Source organism: Emys orbicularis, chromosome 2 (assembly GCF_028017835.1).
Source record: "Emys orbicularis isolate rEmyOrb1 chromosome 2, rEmyOrb1.hap1, whole genome shotgun sequence".
Classification (NCBI taxonomy): Eukaryota; Metazoa; Chordata; order Testudines; family Emydidae; genus Emys; species Emys orbicularis.
In genome coordinates, this window is record NC_088684.1 from 176,554,208 (window position 1) to 176,581,543 (window position 27,336).

General features: G+C 41.8%; 1 protein-coding gene across 1 annotated transcript in view; it reads right to left on the minus strand.

The window, feature by feature from the left end:
• Window positions 1–292: 292 nt before the first annotated feature.
• Window positions 293–27,336, minus strand: part of AHRR (aryl hydrocarbon receptor repressor) — a 112,752-nt gene continuing 85,708 nt past the window's right edge. The window contains exons 4-10 of the mRNA XM_065399898.1: window positions 26,329–26,418; window positions 25,504–25,633; window positions 22,502–22,635; window positions 17,565–17,764; window positions 14,275–14,384; window positions 12,637–12,775; window positions 293–1,412 (exon numbers count right to left, since the gene is read on the minus strand). Coding sequence (XP_065255970.1) covers window positions 293–1,412; window positions 12,637–12,775; window positions 14,275–14,384; window positions 17,565–17,764; window positions 22,502–22,635; window positions 25,504–25,633; window positions 26,329–26,418 — 1,923 coding nt within the window. The remainder of the gene's footprint in view (window positions 1,413–12,636; window positions 12,776–14,274; window positions 14,385–17,564; window positions 17,765–22,501; window positions 22,636–25,503; window positions 25,634–26,328; window positions 26,419–27,336) is intronic.

Sequence of the window (27,336 nt, forward strand, 5' to 3'; positions counted from 1 at the left end):
GCAAGAGGAAGATATAGTTATACGTTAATAATGCAGTCAGATATACAACAGATAAGAGGGGAAGCTTGAAAAAGTTAAATTGGTACACCTATAGGAAGTCTGAATTAGCACTTTGCCATGATATCTGTGGTTTATCTTCACTCCATTTCCAAAGATCACTAAAAAGAGTAATATTTTTTTAAATCTTTTCTCTTTGGTTTTTAATTGTAGTTACTCATGTAGTCCAACAGGAAGATAATCTACAACTTCTTCTTGTTTTTCAATATCATAAATATTCCAGATGCTACAAAATCTATTGTAAAAATGTACATTCCATTGTTTTATGAGGCACAGGACCTGGTAATGCATTTTCAGGGAAGATCATCTCTATTCCATCCTGCCCATTATCAGACAATGGTGGAGAATCCAAGGGTTCACGCTTGATTGTGTGAACCAAGCAGGGATTTTTAAACTCACATTGCATCTTAAAAATCTGGTTATTCTGCTCTCTCTCTTCTACTGAATTGGGGTTATAGAACTGATTGTAGAAGTCTGTACGCTGAAAGTCATGGATGCTTTCCAAACATGCAGAGTTCTGGGGGCAAACCTGTGTCATCTCTTTGTTATGTAACCCTTTACATGGTCTGTTTATATTCATATTGTTGGTATGATTTGTTACAATGCATTGCCAATTGTGTGGTGTGTAAGCACAGTGCTTTGGTTTTTGACAAGGAGACAGTTGCTCACTGAGGTCCGATTCTGTTTTAAGGTGCACCATGTTAGGGTAGCCAGTCAGCTGCTTTTTCACCATACCATTCTCATCCAGCCAGACTCGACTTTGTGACATCATGTAGCTATCAGCTACATTTTCAGAATCAGAATCATATTCAGTTTTGATGGGCATATCTAGAGGAAATACTGTGTCGCATAGAGTTTCTGGGTACATCAGTGGACGTTGTAATTTCACAGGATCTGTAGTGTAGTTCTCCACTGTAAATTGCTGTAAGCCTGAATAAGACTGGCAATTTTCTGTAGTACCCCAGTGGGAAGGACAGGTTGATGCTAAATTTAAAAGACTTTGATCTCTGTTACAGAACGGTCCAACTTTTCTGCTCGGACATGTATTCATGCGTTGATTTACAGAACAAGAACTTGATGAATTTTTTAAAGTCCAAATGTTGTTTGTGTTGCAGTTGTTTTGGATACCTAAAAGTAATGTGTTAGAATTGAGAGATTCCTCTTGCATGAAACACTTGTCATTTGTATTAGGTTCAAACTTCACTTTTATGCTATCCTGTTCATTTTTTACAGCTGTCCAGTTAAGATGCTTCATCTGTCCCAAAGTTTCAATGGCACAGTTATAGTTAAGTGCTTCCTTGTGTCCTTTCAAACTTGTGATGTTCTTTGGTACCTTCAGGTGCACATCTTCTTCCCTTTCAATAAAGTTAGAAAAAGTCAGTCAGTCAGTCAAATGTTTCTAAAATATTTTTCCCGTACTGTGTGTTACCCATGTAGAATATAGAATGGAGTGCTATGATAGAGGTTTCATTCATATTTGTTTGGGGTGATTTGGATAATTCATCTCTCAAGAGTAATGCAGGAATCTCATACCCATACCAAATAATCTTATAATGTATTCCATATTTATACTATGCACACACACAGTGCAAGGTCATCTCATTTAAACTACTGTATGCATGTTTAATTCCATTCCACTTTTGGTGTACATTTTACCATTACCTTAAATAAAATAGTAACAAGTTGTACTTTTATTATCTTTTTTATTAAAAAAATCACCCTAATGTTCTGGGCAGAAAAATGGTTTCAATATACAGAATGGTTTATTCAACATAGTATACCAGTATACAGAATGGTTTCTATAGTGTGGAATAAAACAGAGTTCACAGTAGTTTAAATGAAATAGTACTACATAGTTAGGAACTTTTTGATTTAAGTGGTTTGAGTGAGAGCTGCAGAGGTGTGTTTTTTCAGAACAGTTTGTTGTAGGAGATGAAAGAAGTGCTCAGAGGAAGTGTCCAGACTAATATTCCCAAGCATTCACTAATTTGGGTATTTCCATTTTCATGTGTCCAGCTTGAGACATCTTGTGCTTGATTTTCTGAGGCACTGTGATCCCTTAGTTCTTATTAGCTACACCTGAAGCACACAAAATTATGAAAAAATTGGCCTTAGGTTTTGGATAATAGGTATAGTAATCATCGGGACTTAGATTAATCAGAGAGGAAAGATGTGAGACACTGAATCCAAGTTATTTAAGGTACAGAGCCAAACTGGTTTAGGGAAAAATGGTATCAGAATTAGAAACTCAAAATGGAAGAGAGAGAAAACTGATGGGGATTTCAGAAGTTAGTTACTTAGCTCAATACTTGTATTTATCCCCAGTAGGGGGAATCCATGCTGTTATAATGTGGGAACTGTCACATTACAACAAACATAGATTAAGGAGGGAGAGAGAAGTTGTAAGTATGTACTTATAATATTAATGGGTTTCAACCCCCTGCTAAATATTAAAATTTTAAATTCTTAAAACACAACTAACATGTTACTTTCTTGCAGAAATAACATCTCAGGAAGAAAGACAAGTATGATGCAGCAACAGCAGCTTTTAGAAATCAGTGAAAATTGGGGGAAAAAACCTAACATCCAATGTAAAAAGTAAAGCAGAAGATGGGACTGTTCTGAAATAAAGCATGAAGACAAGCATTATACTAAAGTATTTGTATATAAGTAGGAGGAGAATGGGGGAAAGGATTTTATGGCAAACAAATTTACATTTCCAGCAAGCTACTGCACACTTTAAAAAGGCTGACTGTGGGGCAAGGATGCAAGTGGTGATGAACAAAATACAAAAACAACAGTGAGTATCTGCTACAGCCCACCTGGTCTAGCTAGGGGACAATAAGAATGGAACTTCAGTGCTCAGGGTACTCCATGCCACATGATTACCATGCTCAATAGAGGTATTTAACTATCCACTGGGTAACAAAGGCATCCAAATATGAATCAAAGAGGTTCCTAAATTACACAGAAAACAAACACAAAAATAGAGACTTGAACAAGAAGAGAAGCCATCTTGGGTCTGCTTCTTAATGGTCCAATTCATTCCCTGGACTGGAGTAACAGATGGCAGGAGATTGTGGGAGAGGGATTCACTGGGGAGAGATGGGGTTTCTCTCTTCATAGGCAAGATTATGGGATCCACCCTCTACAGCTGAAAGATGTCTAGAAATTCTTCTGGGGCATATGCAGGAAGCAAGAGCTATCTGTATAGAGGCCCACTGCCTCCTCTCCTGCTTCCCAGCCCTGGGACAGCCAAAGCGGGGAAAGATACAGCTCATATTGTTATAAGTGGGGTTAAATCTTGTTACGGGTTGTATTAAAACCTCATCGGACTTGATGTGTGAACATACCTTCACTTAAGATAGTTGTGGGACAGTTAAGGGGCCACATCCAAAAGAAGGGCTAATAGAGCCCACCCAGGAGTTTTGGATTGCGTAGGCAGAGTGGCTTTGTTGAGTATTGTTTTTTGTGTGTGCACACGCATACGTGTACACATGGGAAGAGAGAACATATAGAAACTAGGGACAGATAAAAACACAGAGAAAGGCAGAGGCAAAAAACAACAAAGCCAACCAATAGCTGAGGAGCACAGTGTGACCCTGGAGAAAGGTAGAGAGTTTTTGAGACTATTGGCTAAAGAGGCTTGAGGCTCCGAGATAAGAAACTGCTCCTTTTGTTCTTGGTTCCTCCTGCATTTGGAGAAGCAGAATTTTGTACATTGTTTGTAAATAAACAAGATTGCATCAAAGAAACTACCAGACTGCATCAAGTTGTGCTTCCAGCTGGAAAATCCCCAGGGCCCTAAACTTTGACTAGCTGCACAGGTTGGAAATGAGTAACACTGATGTGAGGAGTGAGATCCAGTTTCCAAGGAGTGAGACTATGAGCTGGTGTTCCTGCTGAACCAAGATAGAACAAATAATGGAGGTGCTTGTAGAGATCAAAAAAGGTCATCAGGAATTATAACAGGACTAAAATGATTTAAAACAAGACCTGAAACAGGAGCTGGAGGCTTCACAACAGGGATTAAAGCAGCATCTGGAGGTTTACCAGAAAGAGCCCAAAGATGACTTGCAGGCAGAGGTAAAAACTCTGTTGGAGCAACAACTACAAAGCATTTGGACAGATTGGGAATTCCAGCTGCAAAACTCCCAGTCTGGAATGGTAAAATGGATTGGTGAGGTGACAGCAATCTAAGGCTTGGTCTACACTTACCCCCCAATTCGAACTAAGGTACGCAACTTCAGCTACGTGAATAACGTAGCTGAAGTTCGAAGTACCTTAGTTCGAACTTACCTCAGTTCACACGCGGCAGGCAGGCTCCCCCGTCGACGCCGCGGTTCCCCCGTCGACGCCGCGGTACTCCTCTCGTCTAGCTGGAGTACCGCAGTCGACGGCGATCACTTCCTGGTTCGACTTATCGCGTCCAGACAAGACGCGATAAGTCGAACCCAGAACTTCGATTCCCAGCCGCCGAACTAGCGGCTGGGTGTAGACATACCCTAACTGACATAGACCAGAAGTTTTTCCATAAAACAATGAAGACCAAGCAAGCTATAGCTAATCCCGAACTTGCTAATTGAGATGAGCTGGATCAAGGATTTATGGATTTAAAAAAAATCAGCTCTAGAAGGAAATCAAAGGGTCACTGACCACAGTGGAAAGCAGCCACATGGATGAGGAATTAGGCCAGCTGGAGGAATTGGGTAAGACCAGACATTTTCAACTGTTTTCTACCCTGTTGGTAACCCACAGGGCCCAAAGGGGAGAGGCTAGGGGGTTGTCCCAGCTCAAATAATGCAAAAACTCAGTATCTTTGAGGGCAAAATTCTGGGAGACTTATTTGGCTCAATTCAACATTATAGCCCAAATTAATGACTGGGCGGAGGGACAGAAAGGCTGGGCCCACAGAACCCCTACCATAGCAATTCAATGGGAATCACTAGCAATTCTGGGGTTTCATGGACCAATGCTGCTTTCTATTCATGTTGCATCCCCAGATGTACACCTCTGACCCGGCCAACATGGTCTTGGTAATCTGCCTGCTGATGGGGGGAGGTGTTGTACTGGGCCTCCCCCTTGCTGCAGAGTAACAGCAGTTTTGTCAAATTGGAATGCCTTCCTCCAATCTATATGAGCGATCTTCAATGACCCGCCTTGTGCCCATTTGGCCAAGGCTGCTCTAAGGAAATTCTGGCAGTGGCAGGGTAACTCTTGCTTACTATGTGGCCCATTTCCATCATCTCATTGTGACCATGGAGTGGAACAAGGCAGTGCAGCAGTACCAATTCTGGTGGGGTCTGTAGGAGGAAATCAAAGATGAACTGGCCCACATGGATATGCCCATGGGTCTGGACACCTTCATTGACCTTGCCGTCCACATAGATATTCAGTTACAGGAATGAAGGGAGGAAAATGAGGGTCCCTGCAGCCCCCATCCACATACTATTAGCTGGTGCCTGTTTCACCTGCTGAACCAGTGCAGGTGGATCTGGCTCGTTGACAGCTCACCCCCAAAGAAAAGGAGCAATTCTCTTGGCACCACCTATGCTTCTATTGTGGCAAACCTTCTGCCTGTCCTGTGCAAGCCCCAAGGAACCCAAGAAATGAGTCACTTCAGGGTCAGTAAGAAGGACTGCCGTGGGCTGTGTGAAAAAAGAATTACCCTGCACCTCAGTCCTGCCTGGGGCATGCACCCAGCTCCATCCAGGGGCTTCCCACTTGCAGTTGCCTATCTGGCTGCGCATCCCTGGAGATCCCCAATGGATTCCCATCTAATGAACCCTCATCGATTCAGAAGCAGATGACAATTTCATAGATGCAGCGACAACGCAGGCCCTGCAGATTCCTTTGTGACACAAAGCCACTCTGGACCTATGGAAAATATTGATGGCTGATGGCTCCCATCTGTCTTCAGGTCTAATGATCGAAAATACAGTCCACCTGGAAGCCATTATCCAGGGGCACTGAGAAATATTTTGATTCAACATCATTCAATCCCTGCACTTCCCTCTGATTCTTGGCTTCTCTTGGCGGACTCTTCATAATCATCTCATTCATTGGTAAGAACAGGAGGGCAGTTTCCCTTCAAAATTCTGTCAGCAGTATTTTCAGGAGCAAATCAACATTGCCCCAGCACTTGGGGGCTTCAGGCAGAGATGATCACCAAAGTAGGGATGCCCACCAAACCTACTTCAGAACTCCATCTTAAATATCATGACTATGCCAAAGTGTTTGAAAAGAAGCTCACAGAAACCTCCCTCTACATCAGGACTGTGACTGCCCCCACAGAATTGCAGCTGGGAGCGTAAATACCATTCGGGTGGATTTATGCCATGTCAGAACCTGAGCTAGCTGCGCTAAGTAAATATCTCCAGGAGAACCTGGTCAGAGAGTCATCCTCAAGTCAACCTCACCAGCTGGTGCACTGGTCCTCTTCATCGAGGGAAAAAATGGCAGTTTCCAACTCTAGCTTGACAACTGAGCCTTAAACCAGATAATGATCAGGAACCGGTATCCACTACCCCTGATTCCAGAATTACTGGACTGTGTAGGGGCCACATGTCAACAAACTGGACCTCTGGTGAGCCTTCAACTTCATGTGCATCTGGGCTGGGAACAAATGGAAGACTGCCTTCCGAACCTGCTACAGCCACTTTGAATATTTACTGATGCCGTTAGGGCTGACAAATGTGCTGACAAACTCCCAACATTTTATTAACAATGTGTTACAAGACATATTGGATTGTGTGCTATGGTCTGTCTGGACAATATATTGGTCTTTTCAGACAACGTTGAAGAGCATACCATTCATGTCCGAACTGTTCTGGAGAGGCTACAATGGTCTTTATGTCAGGCTCCAGAAGTGTGCATTTGACCAGCTCTCCCAAGAGTTCGTGGATTTTATTCTGTTCCTAGAGGGAATCAAGATGGACCTGCACGAACTCCAGGCTGTCCATGGCTGGGCAGCACCCCACAATGTATATGACCTACAGTGTTTTTTGGGTTTTGCAAATTTCTATTGATGGTTCATTCCAAAATTTTTGAAGCAAATTGCACCCCTCACCATGGCTCCCATATTGGCCCACCCAGATGTCATGCAAGCTTTTGTTGGAGTTCACCTCCAGCCTGATTCTCTCCCAAAAACACAGGCCTGAACAAGTAATGCACCCACATGCCTATTACTTTAGAAAACGTACCCTCAGAGAGCAAAACTGCGAGATCCTAGATAAAGAACTTCTGGCAATCAAAATCGCCTTTGAGGAGTGGTGACATTACTTAGAATGGGCTCATCTCCCAGTCCAAATATTTACCAACCATAAAAACCTGGAGTATTTCTGCAGGGCTAAGGCCCCGAACCAACAACAGCTCCAGTGGGCCTTGTTCGTCTCACAATTCAGCTTTACCATTGCATACTGCCCCAGGACTAAAAATGGCAAAGCCAATGCCCTGCCCCAAAAGGGAGAATATAGTCCCAACCCACAACACCTCAGCCAGCAACTGACCCACATTCTCAAGCCTTGAAACGTTCTTGATGCAGCTCTCTGCCACTATCCGTTCTGTCTCTGCCTCGGGGATTCCGTTCAGTGAACTAGCTGACATAAACAAAGAGCCACATGACACCTGGGAGGTAACCACCTTTGCAAATAACTGTATTTACATTCCCCTGGGTCCAGCAAGAGTGGCTGTTGTACAGTTATGTCATGACTCCCCACTGATGGGACACTTTGGGTGCTCTAAAGCCAAGTGTCCTTCTTCTGCTGGCCTCAAATGTGCCTGTGACAATCTGTACCCCTGTGTATCAAGACTATGGTAAAATGTGTACAAAGTATGGCTTGTGAGGTATCATTTGAAAACTCATAATTTGCTGATCATTATTGTCCTGGTAACCAATATATGTGCAGCAACATTGTATGTAAAGATATAAAATTCTACGGTATAACATTACTGAGACATGTTCCCGGTTTAGAAAAGCAGCCACAAACCAGTTCCTCGGAAACAATAGGCAAACTGATGCCTCAGCCAGATGACAATGAAACCAAATGAACAATCACCTGGTTAACTGGCAGGAAAAAGGGTGTGAGTGAAAAATTTACATCTTGGCAAAGAAACAGCTTCCCACAGACTTCTTGTCTCCTAAACCCCAGCTGGAGATGATTCTCAAAGAAGAAGAAAAGTATAAGAATGGGGAACTGATGACCCAAGTTATCCCTCCTTTTTTTTCTCTACCCTTGGCAGCCGCAACACCTGAGGAACAAAGAAATAGCTTTGGACTGAGGGAGGGATCCTATCTGAAAGGATTTCAGCCAGTAAGACTGCTGATGCATGGGGTGAGAGAGACTTTTGCTTTGAATTTACTTAGCTGCTTGTTAGGTATTAGTTGCATTTTACCTTTTATTTCTTTGTAACCAATTTTGACTTTTATGCCTCATTACTTGTAATCGCTTAAAATCTATTTGTCTATAGTTAATAAACTTGTTTTATTGATTTATCTAAACCAGTGTGTTTGGATGGAAGTGTTTGGGAAAATCCATTTGAGATAACAGAATTTGTGTATCATTTTCTATTAATAAAAGATGTACTTTATGTGAGCTTGTGTTTTCCAGGAGAGGGCTGGGCAGTTCAAGAAACACATTTCTGGGGGGAAATCTGGGACTGGGAATTTGCTGTTGTTGTTCTGCAGTGTAATTCAAGAGTGGTTGGCCATAGCATTCATACTGTATAGCTGGGAGCAATTTACATGCTGGAGGCAGAATGTGAGCAGACCAGGAGTGGTTACTCTCACAGCGAAGCAGTGAGAAAGGCACCCTAGGGTGGAGAATTGAGAGGACACAGCTGCTCAACAGTCCAAATTGTATCCTGGGTAATGTCACAGTGCCCCTCAATGCAGGCATTCACTGCTTCCTGCGATGTATGCACCTCTGTCAAGGAACTAAACCATGAACCCTGCAACTTTCTCCAACCTCTGGAAACCCCATTCTGACCCCAAACAGCCATTGCCTTAGTTTTCATCATGGAATTACCAGATTTGGATTGTGGTAGACCACTTCACCAAGATGGCCCACTTAATTCCTTGCACCAGTCCACCCTTTACTGCGGAAACTGCCCAGCTATGGATAAACCACATCACCAATCTCCATGGCCTCCCTGATCATGTTACCTCCGATCAAGGGCCACAATTCACTTCCTGGTTCTAGCATGAAACTATGTTACTGAGGATACATACATACCACACCTCCACTTACCATCCCAGTTGAACAGCCAGAGAAGGTGAATTGGATCCTTGAACAGTACCTGCAATGCTATGTCAATTATCACCAGGATGATTGGTCCTCCCTTAGTCTATGTTGAGTTTGCATGTAATAATGCAGACCAGGCATCCACGGACCCAAGCCCCCCCACCCTTTTTTTTGTGCTGACTCTGGGTACCACCCTGAATTTCACCGAAGCTACCCTTGACCTCCTCTAACCTGACCACCTCAGATCAGTACAATGGATCCATGAAATCCAGGAGGAAGTGAGGAACACCTCAAAAAAATGAAAGACTACTAATGGCACATAGATCAGCCTCATTAGCAGAGCCCTACCTGTTCAGTGAGACAAAAGTATGGCTCTCGACAGAGAGCCTTCGTATGGACAGACTCTCTAGTAAGTTTGACTACCAATTCCTTGGCCCCTATCAAATCTGGCAACAAATTAACCTGGTTCCCGTCAAGCTCCACCTACCTCGATCCCTTAGAATCCACCTGGTGTTCTATGTATCACTCCTAAAACCATTGTCAGAGAATTCATTTCCCCACAGGACCCCGCCCACCAGTGCATATACAGGGCATGAAGAATACACCATTCACAAAGTCTTAGATGCCAAACTTAAATGAGGTAGGCTCTAGTATCTAATTGACTGAGAGGGCTATGGCCTTGATAGGTGGACCTGGAGCCAGCAGAAAATGTTCATGCCCCAACCTAGGTATGAGCCATCTACAGGAGACACCTTGAACAATGTTGCCCAGTGGATGTGTCTAGGGCATAGGGTGGTGTCACGACCCAGGAGTCTCAAACCTGGGTCTGCAGGGTTCCTGGCAGGGGGGACATCATGCTCCAATCTTCCACTTGATGCTTGCTGGCATCAGCTAGAACTGGGACACCTTGAAGCCCAGTTTAGATAGAAGGCTCCAGACCTGGGTCCTAACTGGTGGAACACCGGCGCACCAGATTGACTAGCTCTGCCTACTTAAGCAGGAAGGAGGAAGAGGAAGCTGTCCATACAACTGGGCTCCACCCTGCTTCATAATGCTCACCCAACTTTTGTATCCTGACACTGACCTCCTGGTTTCTTAAATTGCCCTTCATGGTAACTGACACTCAGCTCCTGACCTCCTGGTTTTGAACCCCAGCTGGCATGGGGATCTGGCCCCCTACCCTACTCTACCCACTAGGCCCAACCACCTATATTTCTGCCCTGACAGTCTGACAGAAAGACACTGTTAGTTTATACCATTTGTAATATTTAAAATTCTTTCTTTCTTTTTTTCTGTTTGGGATGGATTATTGGGTGGCACCTTTTAGGCCTCATCCTGATGATGGGGAGAAGCTGAGATTGGGGGTGCTGTTATGAGCTGGGTTAAACCTTGTTATGTCTTTAGTTAAAAACTCATTGAAAGTGATGTGTAAATGTGCCCTGCGCTTAAGGTAGTTGTGAGACAGCTAAAGGGCTACTCTAAAACAAGACGTGACAGAGTGCAGAGTGCAAACAGGTGAGCCTGCACTCTGATCACTCAGATATTAATTAGTTCCCCTGGGGAAAACTGATGGGGGGAATTAGTTAATCGGCTGGCCAGCTGAGCCAATTACCCCACCAGCCCAAGGCTGATAAGAAGAAGCACAGGAAGGAAGTGTAAAGGGGGGAGAGGGAGGAACAGGGTTAGCTGAGCTTAGCCTAGCCACACAGAGGTTCAGAGTAGGGAAACTTCTGTTCCCCTTAGGCCCCGATGAGAGGGCCAAAAGCTACGTTAGCACTGTAAATAGACTGTTGCATGGGGATGGTTGTGAAAAAGGTGGAGGGAACTTTTAAAATAAAAAGATATGGTGAAGGCACAACCACTGGAGTCTGTGCAGTTTCTGTGGGGAGAAGGTGGGAGAGGAGCCACATTCCAAGAGACAAGGCCTAACAGAGCACCCAGGAGTTTTGGATTATGTGGGCAGAGGGGCTTTTTGCTGAGTATTGTTTTGTGTGTACGGGCGCACAGGCAGAAAAGAAGAACACACAGAAACTGAAGATAGGCGAGAACAGAGAGAGGGACAGAGGCAAAAAGCAACAAAGCCAAGGGGCAACAGTCTAAATACAGTTTTGAGCAAGAGGGGGTTCTGTGCGCATCTCTTGGCCCTGCACCCATCCCACACACTCTTTACCTCCTTCCTCAGCACAGACTACAGAGAGGCCTCTATAAGGTCCATGGGGGGTGTAAGAGACCATGCCAGAAATATGTCTGAGCTTCTTTTGTGGAGAAGAGGGGAGATCTACATAGAGAGGGTCTATGTACAGTTCTATGGGCACAGGCTGACCAAATAATAGAGAACATGTGAATAGGGAGGCTTATATTGATAGTAATAAGAAATGGGTTCCTAAGATGGGCACAGATTCTGCTCCCAGGGGAGCCTACACCTTTTGCATTGAACACAAGCTTCCCTATTTACATCATCCCAGAAAATGTTTAAAGGGTGAGATTCAAGGATACTTTATAATCCATACCTCTGACAACATCATTCAGCTATCAGCCATAAAGAACAAGAAATGACCGTGCTTCCCAAATATTATAAAATAAGAGGACACTGGCAACCAAGGAGTCAACAATGATGGGACAGTGGAGGCCTCCTGCAGCACACTCTGTTGGTTGCTGAGAAGAGCCTCCGTCATAGTTTTTCTTGTTCTGAATGTGTTCCCCATACTTTAGAAGGCCAGTACCAACCCAAAATCTGTAGCCACAAAAGAGAACTATTGTAGTCCGGAGCTGGATTGACTCCCAGTTGTTTCTAAGCCATAAATGGGAGGATTGAAGGTCTTAAGAATTGGGAGTTGTAAAGTCAAGTGGTAGAAAGTATATTTGCATGAACTTTCCTCCCCATCAGCTATCTATTAGTCTACTGTAGGGATGATTTGTTTAGGGGTTTATTTTGGCTTCCATGAGAGGCTCTTCTTGCTGTCAAATCATCCAACCTACTATGGAGATAGGATCTGTGCACCTCTGGGAACTGCCTCTTTGAAGAATACAAATATTGTGTTGAGTAAGGCCCACTCAAAGGGCTTGTGAAGTCAGTAGTCATCCATCTTAGGGTTTTGCACTAGTGCCTGTTACAATAGTACTTGAGTGCTTCCCACATAAATTATTCTGGCAAAGTGACGTCTCTAATGAAATTAGGCACTCTTGAAAATCCTACCTATGTGATTTAGGAGCACAAGTCTCATTGACTTTCAGTGGGACTTGTGCTCCTAAGACACTTAAGTGCTTTTGAAAGTCCTACTTTTGGTGAATAGTGTCTTTATCTTTCAGAACTACAGGAAAATGTAAATATACTTACTTTAGAGCTTGCTGTGAGGCAATGACGTATTCTGAACAGCCAGTCCTGTACAGAACTTGAGTATTAGCTTGTACCCAGACCCAGTGATCTTCATTTGTTAGTACTTTGAATAGAGAAATGCCATTTTCTCCATTGTTTGCTATAAAAATTAAAAGAAAATATATTCTAGTTCAAACAATTTTAATATTAGTTTTATATAACCTAATAAACTACTGGACACTCGCAAATATGCTTGGTATCTGTTATACAGAAAAGTGCAAGTCAAAATGTGTTATGGTTAAGATTAACTAGGCAAATTACAGGCAAGAATGCACACTGGGAAAAAAGATTACATATTCAATTTGCAAACACTTAAACTGTAATCACTGAGATTTTGCAGTATCGTCAGTTCAGTACAGATTTTGCCCGTCTAATAATAAAAGATTCAAGAGAAACTAGACAGTGACAGTGGCTGTGATAGAGAACTTGTATTAAAGCAAGTATGACTTCAAGGTTTCAAGCCTGTACAAAAAAGAAGTTAATAGAGTTATCTGTATAGGGGAGAGGGAGAAGGGAAGGCTTGAGGAGAAATAACTATCAAAAGTCAGCAAAGAGGATTACTAAATTCTTACATGTTATATTAAACATCCTGCCAATTTGTAAAAGACAGCTACAGCAGATCATAGATTCTCACAGTAGTGTAAGTCCCAAGCATTCAGAAATCATGAGTCAGGTTACCAAAAAAACAAACAGACAACCAAAAACATAAAAAAACCAATACATTTTCATTGCTTTTTATTTGCTGTCTGGTTTTGCACCTTTAGGGTACACTCACATCATGTTTTCAAGCTTTTTGCTTCAACCATGAGAAACCCCCCTTTGTTTTTAATGAATGCTAAGACTTTTCACGTTGTTGTGGGGCAGATCCCAACCCCACTCAGGAGAGGGTTAAAGAGCTCCTCTGGGCACAATCAGCCTCAACCCGGCCACCTGTAAGGAATGTCAAGCCTGGAGAGGGGTGGGTCCTTAAAAGGGAGACTCCCTGCTCAGTGCAGCCTGTGTGGCACTCTGAAGGAGCAGGACTGCATCCCAGAGCTCTCCAGGCTCTGGAAGAAGGGGTTACTGATAGGGAAACTATTTGAGAGCCTTGGCCAACCAGCCCCCCTCAGAAAGGAGAAGGGCTGATACCTTTCTCTTCAGCTTCCCAAAGGCCTTTTTGTGACTTTTTGTTTGGACTACTTTAACCTTCTCCACACAAGGGGCGGGGGGGCTGACACCTCAGCTAGCACAGCTGGAGGGCTGTGCCCCAGCAGCTGAGGCAGGAGCAATGCCCACCTTTTCCCCAGGGAGCACTAGAGAGCTATAGCCTACTATACCTGTAATCACATGAATCTGGGGGCTGGAGCTTTAAGAAAACACACTTAATATCACAAGCCTTGTGATAAAATTGCGAGAACTGGTAACATTGTATTTCTAGGCAGCTAGAGAATGGCTAGACTATGGTGTCAATACTATCTCATATTTGATTAATCTACATCACAATAGCAGACAATAGAAAAATGGGAAATTGGAACTAAAATATAGAAAACTTAAATGGGGGGGAGCAGGAAGATTGTCTCCATAAACTGTCAGTAATGCAGAATTATTACAACCTGATACCTTTGATCTGGTTTTCAGCATTTTGTAACACATTAGTGAAAGCTGCACCTTCATGGTAACTGGTTCTTCCTTGTAATTCTGTTTCACATAGACCTGAAATAGCTTTTGAACTGCAGAGGACAGACAATGTGAAAATATTTGGTCAGTGAATGACAATACAGCTAAGGGCAAACATACACAACTGTGTAAGACATGACTTTCAAACTAGCAAACATGTACTAAGTAGTTATGGTTTGAATGTGTGATAATGAAAGTTAAATGTTTGCCAGTAATTGCTGGATCATATGAATTCCCAATCCAGTGTGGGAATGGAATACTGTACATACTGTAAAGAAAAATTATTAAAATTAAATTATTATTAAATTTATTATTATTCGGCTCAGTACTTATTTCCTGGAATAACAACATTTAGATTGGATTGAAATAAATAGTAATGTTTTCATTCAATTCTATTCCACTAGATTCTTATACAACCAAGGCATCTGAATGTTAGCATTAAAGATAAATGCTAGCAAATGGGCTTCAACATGTAGCAAGAATCATCACATAGTTTAGATTTATAATCAGTCACAGTCTTTATTTTTAAATGCATTTTGGAGCTTGTGAATCATGCCAAACGGACTTCACTGGATTCTAACGTGATGTCCTCACTGCACAGTTAACTTGGGCTGTTACCTGGGTATTAGCCAACCCCCTCCCCCATCCACACAGAAAAACCTTTAACATAGGTTTGGAGATGCGTTAAGCCTAATTTACTTGGCTGGGGGTACAGGTTAGAGCCCAGGTTCTGCTTTACCTTGACGGGAAACCTGCCCACTTTGCAATGAAGACACAGGTAAAAGTCACTTGAGTACTGATAGTCCTCCAGTGCCTTCCCACAATTCCCCCTGAAGGACAGGTGAGTTCTCCCAAAGTTGACACAATTGACTGGGAAAGAATCCTAGATGGGGTTCTCAAACAAATTTTTAGGTGGCCTCAGAGTGCGGCCATCACTCTTGCATGTGGCCGCTCTGACACTTTTTCCTAAAATACTTAATTAACTTTAGGAAAAACATATAAATATGCACATACACATGTCCAAATCATTATTTTTATGTAGAATTTTTTTTGCAGACTCTATAATAAAAATTATGTTCAGTTGTCTCTATTCTTTACTGGACCTAAACAGAATAGAAACACAAATAAGGTGCTTTGAACATTCTTGTCTTTTTTCTTGTTGTTTCTTTTGCTTTTTTGGTTGCGTTAAGACTTGGTAGCTACTAAGTCTGCTGTGAAAAGTGCTATTAACAAACATACAAATATCACTTTTCACAGCAGACTTACTCAGCCCCAGAAAGCCGAGGGACAAATTAAACCCTAGGTGGGGAGGTGGGGATGGAGGCAGTGGGACCCAGAGGCAATAGGACACTGGGCGAGGCAGCAAGGGTTAGGGGTAATGGGGGATGTGGTGATCTTGGGGCCAGAGCCTGCAACCACACAGCCAGGGAATGGAGCCTAAAACCCTACGTGCAGGGGACAGGGCCTGGGGACTGAGCCTGAAGTCCCATGGCTGGAACCTGCCACCCACCACCCCAGGGCTGAAGCCTGACCCCACCAACCCCAGGAAGGTGGGGAACTCACACTGGTTGTCTGTTCCTCCAGCTTTTGTGTCTCCAGAGGGGGGGTAGGGCCCAACCACTGCTGGCGGCCACAGGGGAGGGGCCGCTGCTTCCCCCCCTCCCCCATCACCACCTAGGAGGCTGTGGCCGCAAGAAAAGCTCCTAGTGGCCACGTGCAGCCACAGTGGCTGCATTTGAGAAACGCATCACAAAGAACCATGGACTATGTCCCAAACACACAACATGAGTGCAAGAAGAATAAGGACACAGTAATATGAGTAGTGCTTCACAGTAGGGTTGCTCAGACCCAGGCCAGGCTAACCTAGGTCCCAATCTCCCAGGTTAACTGTGCATGAAGACATACCCTACCGTTCTTTTTTTATTATCTGAAAAGGTAGGACATGGACACTGGCTGTGTAAGCGCCCTCACATTGCCATGCCAATGTGCCTCAACCCGGGACTTCAGGGACCCTAGAGGTGAAAGGATAGTTCATTCTGCATACCTATTACATCCTTGCCTTTGCTGAGACTGCCAATAATGCTTGTGCTATAAACAATTCTCTAATGGGAACTGGCCTGAGATCACCAACTCATTTCACAGAGTTCACTGAAAAGCTGGCAAGTGGTAGTGACTTCTGATCACCACTGACCTGAGCTATATTCCAACTGTTGACCTAGAGATCAACTATTTCATACACCTTTATCACCTTTAACTTTTCAGCAATTCCACTGCCTTGTCAAAATGACATCAAGTGGTTAACTTGCCAGAAATATAACATATGGGTATATAGTACACATACAGCACACACAAAAACAATGCTAAGAGCCAGATTCTGATAGTTGTGTGCATACTGAACAACAGTACCATATTCCACAAGTCGTCTGTCGTCAGTGGAACTACTCATGGTATATGGTACTATTCAGAGCAAGTTACAGAACATAATCTAAACACTTTTGTAAGGTAACTCCCTTCTCTTCATGTGCCAATATATATTTATGCCTGTATCTGTAATTTTCACTCCATGCATCTGAAGAAGTGGGTTTTTTACCCACGAAAGCTTATGCCCAAATAAATCTGTTAGTCTTTAAGGTGTCACTGGACTCCTCATTGTTTTAATCTAAACATTAAATCTGAGATTTTATCACAAAAGAGGCAGGAAATTTACCAAGGAGCAAACACCGGACATACTGTGTCCCGGGCTACACTGACTGCTGGATTATGTTCCGCCCCAGGTCAGCTAGCACAATTGTTGACATATGTGTTCATACACAAGTATGGCACCATTTTACAGTGTAGATCATGTCTGCCTTTCCCTCACATGCATCCAGATGCACATACAGACACATTTAATGTCCAAATTTTCCCCTTTCCTCAGTTTGCTACTGAGGTTTGCCCATGGGGTCATTCTTTAAACTGTAGCCATGCTACACACTGTGGCAAGTTGAGAACTCCCTCCAAATGAATGGATATATTTTAATTTGCCACTTTTACATCTAACACAACTATTTATTATGTTGATATATTTTGAATAATAGCAAGGAAAGAACAAAAATATTGAAAGAAGTAGACATTGTTATTAAGATTGAGAGCTTTTAAACAGAGGGATATTTAGAATAAGCTGTGCTTTTTACACGTTTAATAAATATATATCCCAAGTAATGATAAATACTAAAAGGTTCATTTGAAAATACTTTGTATCCATTGTGGATGCATCATCAGCTTTGTGTTTTGCTTTCACAAACAGACTTTTCATCTTCAGCTCTGTCATAGAAGGGAGCAGAAGTGGTGCCACTATGCAGAATAAGGACAGCTGAGGTGGTAATATTGTTCCTGAAGAGGACTTCTTCTTTTGTCCAAAGAGAAACTTCAGTTTACCTTGAAACTGCATTGTCTGTTATGTAAAGAAACAGAATAAAATTATCGTAAGCATTCAATGTATAAAACACTTAAATGGTAATATGATCTATAGACCATAATGTTCAAATAATATTGAACATATTCATGTTCTATCAGTTCTAACACATGCAGATAAACCCTTAGTATGTATTTCATTATCTTTATTATGTTTAATGTGTGGCTGTCCAAATCAATTTCTGAAACATGGAAAGGGGAGATAATACTGATTAGAATAGAGACTTTTAAACTAGCCTTTCCCCCTCCTGTTGCTGGAGTAGAAGTTCTGTATCATGTTCCATTAGCCAAGTCTAGCAGCTTATGATGGCAAAAGTAACAGTTTCCTGTATGCCTCAGTCTGGAGCTGGAACTGGGTTTTTTTCCCATGCTCTGATCTCTCCAGGATGAAAATTTCTGAGTTTCCTTCCTCTCTCCCCCATGCCCTTGTGAAATAATTGTGTGTATTCTCTGGGAGGTACATGGCTGGGGCAAAATGCAGAGGAACCGTGCAGAGACACAGATGGGAGGGAAGGCGTAGCTGGGAGATAGGCTCAAAATGTCAGGATACTTTGTATGGGGCAGGAAGGGAACCTTCAGTCCCTGTCTGAAGACCTTAACCCTCCACTGTACCCAAAATCAGATGTCAGGGATGGGGGGAGGTTGGGAGTTTCAGTCTGAGACTAGCTCCTTCTGCACAGTTCTGTCCTAGAGCAGGGTGCTAAGCAAAGATCAACACTGCTGCTGAGATTTGAGAAGAAAGAGTCTTGAGGGACAGACCACTGTATCTCAGGGCTTCTTCACCAGACTGGCACATACTGCAGTTCCACCCCTTTCCCTCAGCTGACATGGTCAGAGAGCAGCGCAAAGGTTCAGGGTGGCATTCACCTCATTGCTCTGCCAGCTACTGCTAATGGCTTGACAGTGCAACCAACAGAGCCAGGAGGGACCACATGACATGATTGCCTCCAAGGTTCATGAGAAAATCCTGAGATGGGAACCTGAGCTTTCTTAGTATTATCCCTTTCCTGGTGCATCAACTTTCACCCCCTCACCTCTCCCATTTATCTATCTCTCTTTTTATCTTCTGACTGTAAGAGCTCAGCCAACAGGACAAATCTAACCTTGCAATGCTTAGCCTGCCAAGTTGCTCACAGCTAACAGCTGTTACAAGCAGCCTGATCTCAGTAGAAGTTTGCCTACCAGAGGAAAATACAAGCACTCCAGCCAAATGTTTTCCAGAGCTACAGGAGTAATGCCTGGACCCAGAAGTAGCTAACTGGGTCATATACAGGAACTCCTCATTTAACGTTGTAGTTATGTTCCTGAAAAATGCGATTTTAAGCGAAACGATGTTAAGCGAATCCAGTTTCCCCATAAGAATTAATGTAAATGAGGGGGTTAGATTCCAGGGAAATTTTTTTCACCAGACAAAAGACTTATATACACACACGCAGTATAAGTTTTAAACAAACAATTTAATACTGGTACACAGTGATGATGATTGTGAAGCTTGGTTGAAGTGGAGGGGTCAGAGGGTGGGATATTTCCCAGGGAATGCCTTACTGCTAAATGAACTAGCAATTGACTGAGCCCTGAAGGGTTAACTCTCACAACATTCTACAAGGCAGCAGGAAAGGAGGGAGGGCAGACAGAGACACACACCCTGTGTGTGAGAGAAAAAATGCGCATTTCCCCTTTAAGTAGCTGACCCCAGGCTCAAGTACACAGCCTTGTTAATTAAATCAGCTTGCTGAGACCTGAGAGGGCAGCTACTGCCTAGAAGCTCCCTCCCTCCATCGTGTGTCCCCCCTGCTCTATGGAAGATGGGGTAAGTGGGGTGCAGGAGCAGGGGGGAGGGGGAGACACCCTGACATTAGCCCCACTTCCCCCCCCCCCCCCTCATACAGCAAGCAGAAGTCTCTGGGAGCAGCTCCAAGGCAGAGGGCAGGAGCAGCACATGGCAGTGGGGGGAGGGACAGCTGCTGCACAGGGAACTTAGGGGAGTGGGGAGCTGATAGGGGGAGCTGATAAGGGGCTGCTGGTCCACCCTGGTTCCAACCACCCACCAGCTAGCTGCAACGGGCTGCTCTTCCTGCAAGCAGTGGACAAAACAGGCGGCTGCCAAACGACATTAGAAGGGAGCATTTCACAACTTTAAACGAGCATGTTCCCTAATTGATCAGCAACTTAACATCAAAACAACGTTAACCGGGACGACTTTAAAGTGAGGAGTTCCTGTACTATGCCCATGGCCTTGCAGCAAGTGAACCACAAGCATCCAAGACAGAATCTGTATTTTCCTATCTCTTGCTATTTTTCTCTCCCTGTCTTTTTGTGTGTCTTGTTCTACCTTAAGAAGAAACAGGATTGGACTTTAATAACAGACTCTGGAAGTTATCACCTACAACTGACTCTCTTCTCTTCAACAAAGTTATTTGAGACTTTCAAATATGGGTTTTCCCTTTAAAAGGCTCTATACAAAATGAGAGCGGGAGAATATTTATTATTATTATTATTATTATTGTTGTTGTTGTTTAACATTTATATTGTGGTACCATCTCAAGGCCACAGCCAGGTTGACCCCATTGTGCCAGGCACTGTACAAATGTATAATAGAGGACAGTCTCTGCCCCAAAGACTATACAATCTAAAAGTTGATCCTTTGAATTTTAAATATTATCACTTGTTTTTTCTTTCTTTACCTTGTGTATGTACTTAATAAATGTCCCACCCCCGCCAAAGTTCTTTGTTTAGTGTACAACAAATGAAACGATGCCTCTGGCAACAGACACATACACCTAAAATGACATCCTGAAAACTCTACCAGTCCTCACAACTGTGTATATTCTGGATTGTGTTTTAGTGCTGAGTTTTTAGAGCTTGGAGTAGGGAGGATTAAACCCATCAAAGGAAGTCTATAGCTTACTTCAGCAGCCACCAGGATCGTGCATAAAGAGAGAAGGTCTCCTTCTCCTTCAATGTCAACACTCAGGCCCTTAGACTTTATTCACTTCTTCTCAGCTGACTCTAGATCAGAGACCACATGGTTCAAGCACTGTGATAAACTGAGTCACATTGCTCTTGCCTAAAAAAGCTGAGTGTTTGATTATCTTATGTAAGGAACCTAAGGAAGAGGTTTCTACAGGGAAGGTGCATTTGGTGGGGAAGGTTAGATGGAAACATTCACCTTATAGTTAGCAAAGAACCTGTCTATCTAATGAGTTAAAACATACTTTTATGCATTAGCACTGAGCACCACCGGGTTAAGGACAAACATTTGCTCCCATATTGGGGAGAAGGTGCTGGAAATTACAGGTCTCATAATAAGATGGGGACTCAAACTCTGCTCTTGTTCAGTGTCCTGAGCAGGGAAATCCCTTGTGTTTGGCAGTCCTTCTCTCCAGAGGCAAAGCCATAGGTGACTTTAGAGAATAGATACAAGTGTGTGTGGAATGAAGGGAGGAGCTGAAGAAGGTGAGTGAAGAACCTTCTGGGTCAGGAAGGGAGTATCTGGAGGGAACAGCATGCTCTGAGGATGTAGAACAGAAAGCGGAGAAGAGAATGCAGGGCCTGTTCCAAGTAAGCCAGATAGGAATCTCATGAGTCAACACTAGGGAACACAACTGAAGATTCAGACTGCCATGAAAAAATATCATTTGGTGTGAGGGGTGCTTTAACTCAGGAGGAAGACTTAGAGGAGAAGGAGAGTGTTTGCCTGTAAATGGAGGGAATGGTGAGAGCAGGAGAAGAGTTTCACAGACACCCTTTACAAACTGATAGACGAGTGACAGAAAAAGTGTCAGTCAGTGGTAGGAAAATGAAGGTTCTGGTGAGGGTGAGTTTGTTGTAGGGGAAGGAGAAATTGCCGTGGAACCCCCAAATCCCATCAATTTTTGTGATGCCTTTCCTGGGAGGGATTTTCCTGTTATGGTTCAGACCGAGGGGGTAAGGGGGTGCTGCAAACAGGGTTATTCTGCCCACCTTGCCTGAAACTTTGAGCCCAGTGCTCAGGGAAATCTTGGACCACAGCCTTTTCTCTACAGAGTTCTTCTTAGCTGATCATTTTAATCCTCATCTTTCATCTTAATTTCCCCTTTGTTTGGGAGATGAAAGGGGAAAATGGAGGCTTCTAGGCTGGTGTACAAAAAGACTGAGCAGAATGGTCACTTTTTGCCTCTTTAATTTTTGCTAGGTAGAGACATTGGTCATGATGTTTATGTTTGTGGGATGGAGGAAGAGAAGACATATGAGGTTAGGATTTTTAAACTGAATATAAATATAGAAAAGTATTATTCAAGTAGTAGTATGTATGGAAATATACTATGGGTTTCCTAAAGAATTACAGATCAAGTATCTTAAGGATGCCCAATACTTACTTGTGTTCTTTTCTTATATAAAGTTCTAGTCAGCTGCATACTGGAACAATGACAAAAATTTCATACTTTATAACTGAGTGTTTACAGTGTCCTAAAATAGGAGTTGTAAATAGGAGTTAGTACTGATAGATCCTAAACCACAGCAGTGCTACCTGTGCATTTACTAATAAAGATTGTCATTTGGGACAGTTCCAATGATGCAAAATCATAAGTAAAAACATTCAACTAATTAAAAAAAGTCAAAAAATTGTATTTCCATATCAGTGCATGCAATTCATACAATCATGTTTAAATATCTTTAAGAGGTCATTTAAATTTGTGCTACTCAGCCACAGCTTGTTTCACACAATTATACTTACAAGGAAACCGGAAGTACTGTCCAACAGGCAGCGGACTCGACAGATGAAACAACGAGTTAAAAAGGAAGAATAATCTGTTGGCATGCTGTCACACTCTTGTGCCTTAAACAACTTATTGAGAATGTATTCTTCTCCTACAAACAATGTGGGTAACATAGGTCAGATGATATGAACTCAGAATGAAAATTCTGTTTACATATTTGAACACATAGTTAAAGAAATTGCTAAAAAGAATATTTTGTAGTGAATATTCAATCATGAATATTAATATCTGCTAGGAGTACAGCACAAAACAACAACTGTGCAATAAGCTTAAGTTAATTTGCCTGGGGGAACATAAACTTTCACATTTTGTGACTTTTTGTGATTTTTCACTCAGCAAAATTAATCTTACATTAACATAGAAGAGGTCTTTCCTTTTGGTTTGCTAGACTTTTCAAAGAAAAAGAGACAAAAAAAGGAAGACCATTAGGAGAAAATGCTAATTGGCACTGCTAACAGGCACCAGTCACCCAAAGATCAGCTCGTGCCTCCTGAGTTCTTTCGTAAAACATGCACTAGTTATGGGCACCAGTGCATAGTTTTTGCAGTATGCATTTCTCAAAAGAAACACGAGTACTTCTCTGGAAGTGTGAACTCTGAGACTTAGTGAAATTCTTTACTGTACATATCTAGAACAAAATTTCAAAGTGTTCATCACTGCTAATTTCCAAACAATGCTGTTCAAATTTAATTCATATCTGCACACTGTTTTTACAGTTTGTTAAATGCCTAGTGCATTTTGTTCCATTGAGAGGTATTTATTTCTTCTGTAAAGAAGGGACCACATGTTACAAAGTTCTCCAAAGACTGCAAGAGCTCCTGCGGAAACCATAAGCCTCATGGGGACTGCTTTTGAAGTTATAAGTCCTGCATAAATTCTCTGAGTTTAAAAGCCAGCCATGGACTCCTGCTTCACAGTGCTGCTTGCAAGTTTCTTCCTACCCATCTGAAAAACCTATTAATGCTCCATTAGCCTTCAGTGATGTATATACATTTCGCCATAGGTCTGGTGTACTTTAAGTTTGTGAAAGGTCTGAAGGACTTCATACATTTTACCCAAATTATGGCAGACTCCAGGAACTTGACAAAATGGGTTATTTCCAGTGAATAACCCTGTGAGGTATCAGAGGGGTAGCCGTGTTAGTCTGAATCTGTAAAAAAGCAACAGAGGGTCCCGTGGCACCTTTAAGACTAACAGAAGTATTGGGAGCATAAGCTTTCGTGGGTAAGAACCTCACTTCTTCAAATGCAAGTGACTTGCATCTTCTGACTTGCATCTGAAGAAGTGAGGTTCTTACCCACGAAAGCTTATGCTCCCAATACTTCTGTTAGTCTTAAAGGTGCCACAGGACCCTCTGTTGCCTGTGAGGTAGTTACAGTATCACCCACGCTGTCTAGAAAGGAGAACAGAGAAAGTGGGGCCAAAATTTTCAGAAATTATCACTAGTTTTGGGTGCCTCCAATTTTCATGTGCCCAATTTGAGGCACCAGATTTTTCAAAGGAGAATTCACCATTCCTACTGACTTAAACTGGAGTTCTGGGTATTCAATTCCTCTGAAAGTTTTAGGCCTTGGGGAACAAAGAGCATTTTTTCACATGTCAAAAACTATTCTTAATTTTTTAGCTGGACAAACAAATAAAATAAATAAAAAAACTTGGCAGACTTCATGTTCATGTGCTGAGAAGTTTCTCTGGTCTGTAGCTGGAAGGTGGGCAGGTGTGGCATGTCTGAGCTAAGGCTAGCGTTGAAACCTTAACTGAACATTTTCTGTTTTCTAGCATTTCTCATTAATCAAATATTATTGTTAAAAGATGTATTTAAAGGGCAATAAAGTTTCAACCTCAACTCTATATTGAAGTTTTACTGGAAATATTATTATTACCACTATTACTACCTTAGACAAGTCACAATCTCTACATACCTTAGTTTGTCCATGTACAAAATGGGAATAAAAATAGTTACCTACCTCCCAGGGGTGCCCATTTATAAAGTCCTTTATAATCTTTTAATGAACGGCTTAATACCGTAGAAGTGCAAATTATTAACAGTAGTAGCAATGGATACTTTTATTCCAAAGAATCCCATAATGTAGTGTTTAAACTTAAACTGATGTTTAGACTATGCTGGGGGATCACTTTACCTCTACAATGCAGACACCTGTGATGTGAAATGTGGTAATTATTCAGCAGCCCTAAACTGCACAGCAACACTACACAGAAATTTTGCATAGGAATGAATAATAATTTATCCAGATAAAATTGCAGGGGGAATTTAGAGTGACAGAATGTAGTCACCAGAGAAGGATCATGGCTCAGTTGCTCGAGTTCACATCCCTCTTGTATTCTTAGAGAAAGGGAACTTTAATGACTAGAAGTAGTCATGATTTCTGTTTTATGCCTCATCTGATAGAGAGCACCTCTAAACAGCAGAGGGTGCTCTAACACCATGCTGGGACAGTATCGAATTAAGGAAAATGGACTGCAGCACCTGCTTGTTCTTTAGAGGTCTTTTTATCCAAGTAGCTTTGTGTAAGAAAGCAAATGGGATGACAGCACAAAGTGATACTGCTGTAGTAATAGTGTTCAGAAACCTTCTGCATACTGTATTTTTGTGACTGAGAGAAATATTGATATGTTATTTAAAGACAAGAGCTTAGTAGGATTAACCATTTATATGGATGATGAGAAGCTCTACAGCTACATTAGATAGGAAAAAATAAAAGTAATGTAAACTCTCATGCTTCAAGGCATAAACCATTTTCTAACTGTCAAGAGTTAGGAAGAAACATCCCCCATGGGTTCATCATGTTGTAATTGTCCTCTCTGAGGGTTTCTGCACCTTGCTTTGAGGAATCTGGCACTAGTCACTATCAGAGTCAGGTTGCTGGACTAGATGGACCACTGATCTGGATTCACTATGACAATTCCTATCTCTCTAATGAATATTACGCAAACCCACCTGTTTCTGTCTGCAATTGTTGTCCAGACACTAATTGTGGAGGATTCATGGCCCAGTGCAGTTGTCTACAGAAATCTTGGCGATCATCCACATGAATGTAATCGTATATATTTTGGTGCATTACATCAGTCTGAAATAATTACAATAAACAATGGTTAGGCTGTAAGTTCATTGGCTAGGGGCTGTCATTATCTCTATATCCTCATTAGGTGGATGGTTGGTGGGGACTGGGTCAGAGCTAAGATTGCTTGAGGAACATTATTTCTGAATTTCCTGACTTTCACATGTTTACTTTTTATTTTAAACTACAGTCATGTAGTGAGGATCTTTTTAGCCTTAATTCTTAATTTCCTGACTTTTGTGCATGTGCAAAATATCCATCAATGTTGCAGTAAGGTAATTTTTGCATTTATTACAAAAATGCTTGTTCTGAATGTTAAATTGAAGGGATAAATTACAATGATGAGCATTAGGGATATATTCTATATTTGTAACAGTTCATGTCTTTGTTTACCAATGATTCACAATAACAGAATAGCTCAAAATGTCTCCTGGGATGTTACATAGAATACACAATCACTTGAATTCTAAAAAAAAATAAAAATATAAAAATAGGAAAATTACAGTACAATATCCTAGTCTGGAATTGCATCATAAATATACCTTTATTCCATTTATACTTTATATCTAGTCAACTGTAAAGGCACATGTCAAAACAGTGTACTGTACATGATTTTAGAGAGCGTATCAAAAGAAATGACAGCAAGGAAGCCATTACAAATTGTACAACATTAAGCATTCTAAATAGTTTTAATATATATTTACCTGATGAAAGCCTAGATAGTCCACAATAGTTGATGATGCATAAAATATCATTCCATCTGAACTCACCACCAAGGCAAAGCCATTCAGTGACTGGGAGAAGGGAGATAAAGCAAAGAATAAAAAAGTCAACAAAAGACAAAATACAAGAAGTAAAATTGGTATGACGTTTATTAACATATTTTCTAAGCTTTTCTTTCCCAGTGTTCAATTATGGAATAACCACATAGCAGAAAGATGGAAACTAAGGTGTTGCTTAGAACAGACATTTATTAATTTTATTTAGCTTTACTAAAATAGAGTCCTATGACCATGGGGTTAACAGGCAGCATCTGTACCCCATTGATTTGTCTGCTACATCATATGGACTAGTTTCTTCTGTCTTTACAGTGAGTAGTTCCATTGATATCTATAGGACTCTGATGTAAAGTTGTTGCTCAGTGCAAGAGGAGCAGACTCTGTGCCTATACAATGATGGGCTAATCAAATATTTATCAAATGCTAAAGAAAAATAACACATGGGTGTATCTTCTCATCTTGATATAGGGGGATCGATTTTCATAACCCAGAATTAAATTCTTGCATATCAACATGAGGCTATAATAGTTTCAAATATAATTAGGCATTTAAATAGCTCAGAAGTTTTGAACATTACATCTGTATTGCCAGAAATATGTAACCTCTGGTTAGTAATAGTAGGATGTTAATTATTTCAGTCCTAAGCCCTTAATACAAAGTCTGATACTAAATTTGTTTCCCCTGCCTATCACAATGTAAAGATATCATTTTAATTCCCCCTCCCCCATACATTGTGGTAGTTACCATAATTTTTCAGCAAGAGCATTCTCCTTCTTAGAATGACATAGTGGATAATGACCTGGAACGTGTTCGCTCTCCTTTTTTTAAACTTACCTTTTTTGGTTACACTTAATACAAAGACTAATTAAAATGTAATAACAATGCAGTTAACCTTTATGATACTTGGGATTACTACTAATTCATATAACTGGA